The 7,425-nt window shown below is 52.2% G+C and overlaps 1 protein-coding gene and 1 long non-coding RNA gene across 12 annotated transcripts in view; one reads left to right on the top strand and one right to left on the bottom strand.

Annotated features, from left to right (window-relative positions):
- Positions 1–273: 273 nt before the first annotated feature.
- Positions 274–7,425, top strand: part of PAX2 (paired box 2) — a 160,033-nt gene continuing 152,881 nt past the window's right edge. For 3 of the 11 annotated variants that reach the window (XM_078391154.1, XM_078391155.1, XM_078391153.1), the window contains exons 1-4: positions 496–683; positions 4,456–4,624; positions 4,877–5,035; positions 5,952–6,149. In XM_078391154.1, coding sequence (XP_078247280.1) covers positions 641–683; positions 4,456–4,624; positions 4,877–5,035; positions 5,952–6,149 — 569 coding nt within the window. In that variant the 5' untranslated portion in view covers positions 496–640. Of the gene's footprint in view, positions 684–4,455; positions 4,625–4,876; positions 5,036–5,951; positions 6,150–7,425 lie in introns of all 11 variants that reach the window. The other 8 variants (XM_072994928.2, XM_072994929.2, XM_072994924.2 and 5 more) reach the window with 5 other exon arrangements.
- On the bottom strand, positions 4,105–6,604 carry LOC144588375 (uncharacterized). The gene is made up of 2 exons (XR_013543903.1): positions 6,509–6,604; positions 4,105–5,643 (listed from the first exon to the last, which is right to left on the bottom strand). It is a non-coding gene; the product is annotated as an uncharacterized LOC144588375 (long non-coding RNA).

Raw genomic sequence — 7,425 nt, 5'->3', positions numbered from 1 at the left:
GAGGAGGGGAAAAAGTCTGGAAGAACCAGGAGGAGTCGCCGGGTTGCCTTCGCCCTCCGCCTGGGGAACCTGGAGCGGCAGAGGCAGAGAGGCGACCAGCCGAGGGAGAGCCTGCCTGCCTGCCTGCCCGCCTGCCTGCTTGCCCGATCGCGCCCGGATCTGCCGCTCGGCTCCCAACGAACTTAGCTCAACTGAACTCCGGCGGCCGCTTGGACCAGGCGCGGACCCGTCGCCTTGCTGGGGCGACCCTCGGCCGCGGCGGCGCTGAGGAGGAGGACGGCGGCGGGGGGGCCCCCGCCATGAATTGCACCTGCCCCGGCTCAGCCCAGCACTCGCGGCGGCGGCGGCGGCGGTGAGCGCTTCCGGGCAAGGAAACTTCCCCGCACTCCTCTCTTCTCTTCGCCGGCCCAGGACGGGGCGCCGGGGCGGGCAGCAGGAGGAGGACGAGGACGAGGAGGAGGAGGAGGACGGCGGCAGCAAAGAAGGAGAAGGCGGCGGCGGGGTTTTCGGCGCGGCCCGCCGGCCCCAGCTCGGCGCGCGTCTCCGGCTCTTCCCCCTGATTCTCTCCCAAGTCCTGAAGTTGCATCTTCGAGGCGACACGGCGGCTTCAGCCGACTTCTTTCCCTTCCTCTGCCTCCCCATGGATATGCACTGCAAAGCAGACCCCTTCTCCGCGATGCACCGTGAGTACCGGCCGCAGCCCTCGCCTCTCCTGCTCCCGGATCCGGCCTCCCCTCCGCACCTGAGAGCGGAGCTCCCGGGTTTCCTTCCTTCCTTCCTTCCTTCCTTCCTTCCTTCCTTCCTTCCTTCCTTCCTTCCTTCCTTCCTTCCTTCCTTCCCGCCGCTGTGCCCTGCTTTCCCTTGGACAGAAAGCTAGTCAGGAAAAAGGCTGCCCTCTCCCCCGCGATCGTTTCTCCCTGTTCGCTGGGGGAGGGTTACGGTGCGGCGGGCTCTCTCGCGGGGATCCCCGGTACCACTCACCCTCCTGGGGACACCAGAACCGCTGGGCCCCCGTTGGTCCGTAGAGAGATTATGCCCTTTCTTCTTCCCTCTGGGCCTAACACTGTCTTTCGGACATAAAGCTTCAAACCCTTTGATTAGTTCCGAGTACTTTAAAAATGAAACTTAGGGTCTCGAAGACGCTGGGTGGGCCATGCCTAATACAACACAAAACGTCCGTATAAATATGTATGTTACCATCTTAGATCCTCTACCGAGTGATTTATAACTGGTGGGAAGGAGAGAAAATGTCATCCCTACATTAGCGATGATTTCTTTATGCTAATAATAATTTTATTTTATTTTCTTAAAAAATAATTAAACAGTTTAAGGGCAATTGTCTTAAATTGTCCTGCCTCTCCAGAAGTTTAGGAGCGTTTATGTGATGATGTGCAGTTTTGATTTACCCCCCTCTCTGGCCTGTCTTTTAGACTTTGAGTCTCTCAGACAGGCAGAGGGGTCTGAAGTGCTTCAGCCGGTAACAAAGACACTCCACAAGGAAGGAGAAAAACAGAAGCTACCTTACTGTGAATAATGCCTTCGGCCCATTAGTTTTAAATGGGCAAGGAGGAAAAGCAGGCTAGAGTTTGAACATTCAAATAAAACGAGATTAAGGGAGGTTGCAGAGTCCTCGGCCAGGGAATGAATAATTAAGAGGAATCCTTAACTTTTGACGTATTTAACTTTTAAGGATAAAAATGTCACACTTAAAATAGACAAATAAAATCAACCTGGTAAGATTTAGCTCTTATCAGGAGAGAAGGACCCGGTTTTCAGCAAAGTACATTAATTACCAGTATACCGGAAAACAATAAGTTATTTCCCACTTTTTTCAGTTTAAAAACCAGGCTTTCTATGAACGTAGTTTAACCATTTAGACTCTCTTATGTCCATCACAGGGTTTTTTTAATTGAAAAAAAAACGAGTCCCACTTTTAATTTAATTTGAAAACATTTAAGAGGCCGAATTTCTGTTTTGATATATGTATAACCATTTTGAACTAAAGTACAGTGACTCCAAGTAAGGCTTCGTCCTTTTCCAAAAAATGTGTATGATTTGTTTTTTCTAGTTTTTTTTGTTTTTGTTTTAAGTGGGGAATTTCAGCTCCTGCGGTAGGGTTTTTAACTCTGAACACAGTATTGCCATATGACTCTGGTGTAATAGGAAGGAAGGAAGGAAGGAAGGAAGGAAGGAAGGAAGGAAGGGGAGAGAAATACAGGATCCAAACCACAATGAAGTGAATTAAAACTTGGGATGGTGTGGCTGGGAAGGCGCAGGTGCAATAATCTGAATTATTAATTCCTTAATCTTTTTTGCATCTGTTGCCTTTTAATACTCTGTAATGCGAGTTATCAAAGGTGCTTTGAATTATTCAGGAATGAGGTGCTGGAGAAATTGCCTGGTTGTAACTTTAGAGGCAACATCTGCAAAAGGTGACCCAGACAGACAAACGAAAGAAAGAAACAAACAGACACACAGGGAGAAGGAAAGGCCATTCAACCACCCGGCAAAAATATTGCGTGGTGAACGGGGTGGGGGACAAGAACACGTCCTGAAATCCCCTTCCTCTTTTCCGAGTTCCCTGACAACTGAACATAACAAAGCGGTGGCCCTTGGAGGAGAAAAGAGGGGAAACCCAAGGGTATATCTATCTATCTATATTTCCTTCCCGCATAGCTTGCACGCCAGTAAAACAGGCATATAACTCGGCTAAAAAGATGATCGCGGCTTAGCATCCGGGTTGGGGGTGGGTTAGGAGGCGAAAAAAACTCTATTTGCGAGGAGGACTGGGATCGATCGCAGGGCAATGAGAGTTTCCACTAAGTTCAGAGCCAATAAGTCAGTGTCACCAACACGGAAAAAGCGGGTGGGGGAGGAACTCGGCAAAAATACAAACAGATCATTTTTCAGCAAGCCGCAATACCAACCTAAGGTTCGTCTCATTTCTCTCTCTCTCTCTTTCTCCGGGGAAGCCGCAAGGGTTAGGTCCACGTGAATGAGCGCTCTATATGGTGGCTCGGATGGTGCGACAGGGGACACGCCGTCTCTATCCACCTTGCGGGTATAAACACTCCAGGGAGCTCTTGACACTTAGGTCGCCTCGGTTCCCAGTCCGGTTAACTACAAGAAGGGCGATGGAGGGAGGGAGGACGGGGTGGCGGCGGCGAGCGGCCTAAATTCCTCTGCAGATTTCCTTCAGAACAGATCGTCCAAAACGCAGATACGTAGGTTTAACTTGGTGGCGAATTAAGCCGCAAGAGAAGGGGCTGGGAATCAAATGCTAACAACAACAAAAACAAAAAGAGAGAGGCTCGTTTCCACACCTCAGGATTGGGCAACCCTAAAGCCGCAGAGGTGCTATATCGCTATGCAGATCCTGTGCTGCTGAGCGCTGATTAAAATCACTTCGCTTAAATCAGATAGTACCATCCTGTTATCAAAGCAACTCAGATTCTGAAGATTTTCTGAAGAAGAGCGAAGAAAGGGAATTTAAAAAAAAATGCATAGAAAGAAGCTTCTTAAAATAAAACAAACTGCACTTTAAATGAACTAAAATTTCCATCCCCTCTAAAATTCTTCCCATTAAAACAACTACTCCACAGAGAGATTTGGTTGGCAGGCAGGATTAATAGAGAGACAGCGGAAAGGATATCTATCTATCTATCTATCTATCTATCTATCTATCTATCTATCTATCTATCTATCTATCTATCTATCTATCTATCTATCTATCTATCTATCTATCTATCTATCTATCTATCTATCTATCTATCTATCTATCTGTCTATCTATCTATCTATCTATCTGTGCATGTGTGTGATATAACAGACAGAAACAAAGACCTTGTCTTTCTTTTTGTTAAATTGCTTTTAATATCACTGTCGATGGAGCAAATTTAACAGTAATTCTTCCTGGCAGGAAGGGGGGGCATGCTGTAGAGTTGAGCAGCTCCATAGCAAGAAATAGTGTTACACCCGTGTAATAAGGCAGAAGGTCGTCGCCAGGGAATTAGAGAACTTGGGCCCGGAAGAAAGAACATAGAAAGAACCACTTCAGCAGACTTGGCTGGAACAGAACCTCTGTTTTTGTGTGTGTGTGTCTGTGTTTTGTTTTTGTTTTTGAGGGAGAAATATTTTTTTTTCTTTCCTTCCAAAATAGGGTCAGATCAGTTGTTAATCAGCGTCCTTGGGACGCTGATCTGGGAACAGCCCGAATGGTCCGGCAGAAGGCTGAGAACCCCGCGAGAGGGGAGTGCCGCCCCCCCTTGTCTTTCTCTCACCCGGCCATGGCCCCGCGCCTTCCTTTCCTCCCCTCGGCCCGCCATTTCCCTCCCCTGCCCCTGGAGATCGGCCCGGCTTCGCTGCCCCGACTAATGTCTTTTTTTTTTTCTCCCCCTCCCCCCGCATCCTTTCTCGGTGTGCGTGGGTTTTTGTGTGTTTTATTCTCTCTCCCCAGCAGGGCACGGGGGTGTCAACCAGCTCGGGGGGGTGTTTGTGAACGGCAGGCCCCTACCTGACGTGGTGAGGCAAAGGATAGTGGAGCTGGCTCACCAGGGGGTGCGACCCTGCGACATTTCCCGGCAGCTGCGGGTCAGCCACGGCTGCGTCAGCAAGATCTTGGGCAGGTAAGCCCGGGGGGCGGCGGCGGCGGGCGGGGAGGGGGCTGGGCGTGCCGGCGCGAGGCGGAGGGCAGGTCCGCGCCTCTGCTCCCCGGAGAGAAGCCTCCCTCGGGAAGGCGGCCCCCCCTCGGCGGCGGCTGCGTGCCCGCGGAAGGTGTCCCTCTCTCGGCCCGGGGGGGCTCCCCGGCTCCTCCGCGCTGCGCACCTACCCACCCGCCTCCTTTTTGCTTTGTTTTGTCTGGACCTATCTTAAAACAGGGACCTGCTGTGGGTTCGGAAAGAGGAGGAGGGGGAAAAGCCCAACAAGCAAAGAAACAAACCGATTGCAACCCAATTTGCTGTGAGACCAACCTGCAAGTCTCCCCTCCCCGCCTCCCAGCTAAGCCAGGCCGGGCCCTACTTTCTCTCCACCCCCAGGTCAGCAGGAACCCGCAGGCCGGCAGGCTGCCCCTTGTGCCCAATAGATCCGTGTCCCCGGCCGCAGGCCTTCCGCCGAGCTTAGCTCAGTTCGTGGGGAAAGTGGGGAGAAGAGGCCGCCGACCTTCGTGCATGCAGTTGGAGGGGCGGCGGGGCGGGGGGGGGGGAAGAGAGGGCAGGACCAGGGGAAGCCAAAGCCAAAAGCAAAACGTGCTCAATATATTTTTAAAAACCCACCTCTCCCCATTTCCTTGCAAAGAACTCTCCCAAGGAATTCATCCATCGAGGGCAAAGGAGGTTGTGGGGGTCTCATCATTTTAGAGCGGGGGAAGGAAGGGAGGGCGGGGGCCTGAAGTCAAACGTTGGGAAGGAAGTCAGAGAAGAAGGCCTCCATGAGAACGCCGCGGACTTCTCCCCTCCAGTCTTTTCCCGATCGTTAGTTAACTGCCTCGCCTTGACTTAGATCCGCTGTAGGCTGCATGGTGGCGGTCGATTTCAGCGCAGGGCAGGCCCTGCGGGGGAATCTTTCTTCCCTTCGCTGAAGCAGGAGTTGCCCGCATAATATAATCCTCAAGGGGAAAGATCAGAGGTGCCCAGCAGGGAACGGCCTGTCGAAAGAGAGAGAGAGAGAGAGAGAGTACGGGCACCATAGGTGGGGATGGGTGGGGGTTGACAGCATCCCCTGCCCCAGGACGCCAAGGGGAGAGGGGCTTTCCCTCCCCACAGATCTGAGCAGGGGATCGGGGGTGGGTGCAAAATGCCCCCTTTCAAAGGTTTCGATTTCCCCCTCCCCCGGGGCTCGGGAGGCTGCAGGGAGGGAGGCAGGGAGGGGGGGGCGCGGGCGAGCGCGGAGGAGCAGCTCGAGGCAGGTGCCGGGGGTGGGGGGCGCAGCTTGAACCTCGCTTTGCCCTGGCAGGTACTACGAAACGGGAAGCATCAAGCCCGGCGTGATCGGAGGGTCCAAGCCGAAAGTGGCCACCCCCAAAGTAGTGGATAAAATCGCCGAATACAAGAGGCAAAACCCGACGATGTTTGCCTGGGAGATTCGGGACCGGCTTCTGGCCGAAGGCATCTGCGACAACGACACCGTCCCGAGCGTGTCCTCCATCAACCGGTAAGTCACACGCACACCAGGGAGCCCGCCGCTCCGCTCGCCTATTCCGAGCCACCCTCCTGCAGGGAACTGAGAGCCGGCGGCCTTTCCCGCGCGGGACTCTCCGCACCCGCGCGCCCTGAGGTGGGGACCCAGCTTGCTGGAGGCGCGGGAAATGCCCCCATATGCGCCTGCCCTTCCCTCCCCCCGCGCCGCCAAAGGGGCTCCTTCCTCAGGTTCTCTCCCCCTCACTCACACACACACACATACACACGCACTGTCTCTTTTTACACACATGGACACATACCCTGCACCTAACCCTCCTCAATCCCCACCACCACTTTGCTTTTCTTCCTGAGGCGACTGTCGGTTCGCTCTACCTGTCTTTCGAAGGGACACTCTTTTCTTTTTGTGCTGGTTAAGCTCAGGCAAAAGCTCCTCTTAAAGGTGGGAAGAGGAAAGCCTCGTTCTCCCCCACACACACACACACACACACACACGCCTCCTCTAGTCCTGACTTGGTCGCGAAATTCTCCTCAGAAAGGTCGGGGAGTAAATGAGCGGGTAACCATCCCGGTGCCTTTGCTTCCCTGAGTAGAAAGGGCAGCTTTTTCGGTAATTAAACCTCTCTCAGGACAAAGTGCTCCTCTTTCTCAAGCCAGTCGCGTCCCCCCACCATTAAAATACCAAATGGTTATTTGTCTTAAACAAACAGACTTAATTCCGCTGCTGCCCCCCACCCTTCTTTGCCCTCCAGGCAATGAAACACCTTCCTGGGGGAAGATGGTACCGCCATCACCACCACCACCAGCACTCCGCACCAGGCAGAGTTTGAGAAACCCACTAAAAGCACCGTTTTTCTGAAGTTAGGGGTTACAAAGAGGTGCTTGTGGTGGTTTTGTGTCTTCCCTGTGTGTGTTTTCGTTTTAAGGGCGGAAGTCTATTTTGATGTCTAGAATTTCTTTTGGATGGCAGCTTTGTAAATATCTTATTTCATGTCCCTGCTCCTCTGATTCTGTGTCCCCTCTTTCCTTTCTTTTATTCTTTCCCAAGTACGTGGATTATTTGGACTCAAAATAGGTTTGCATATGATACAAAAAATTGGTCAGAGGAAAAAAAAATGGCAGTGTTGTGTATCTATCTCGGTAGTTTGTTCCAAAATCTGTATTGTGTCAAAAGTCTCTCAGGATGTTTGGACAGATTGTGTATCTGTTTAGCTTCACCCTCATTCCTTCCTCTTATAAAATGAAGTACCAGTGCTGAGACCATTGTGTAGCAGAATTAGTCAGATAAATAA

The sequence above is a fragment of the Pogona vitticeps genome, chromosome 3, assembly GCF_051106095.1.
Source record: "Pogona vitticeps strain Pit_001003342236 chromosome 3, PviZW2.1, whole genome shotgun sequence".
Classification (NCBI taxonomy): Eukaryota; Metazoa; Chordata; class Lepidosauria; order Squamata; family Agamidae; genus Pogona; species Pogona vitticeps.
Note: the sequence above shows the minus strand (reverse complement) of the source record. Positions and strands in the feature narration are given on the sequence as shown.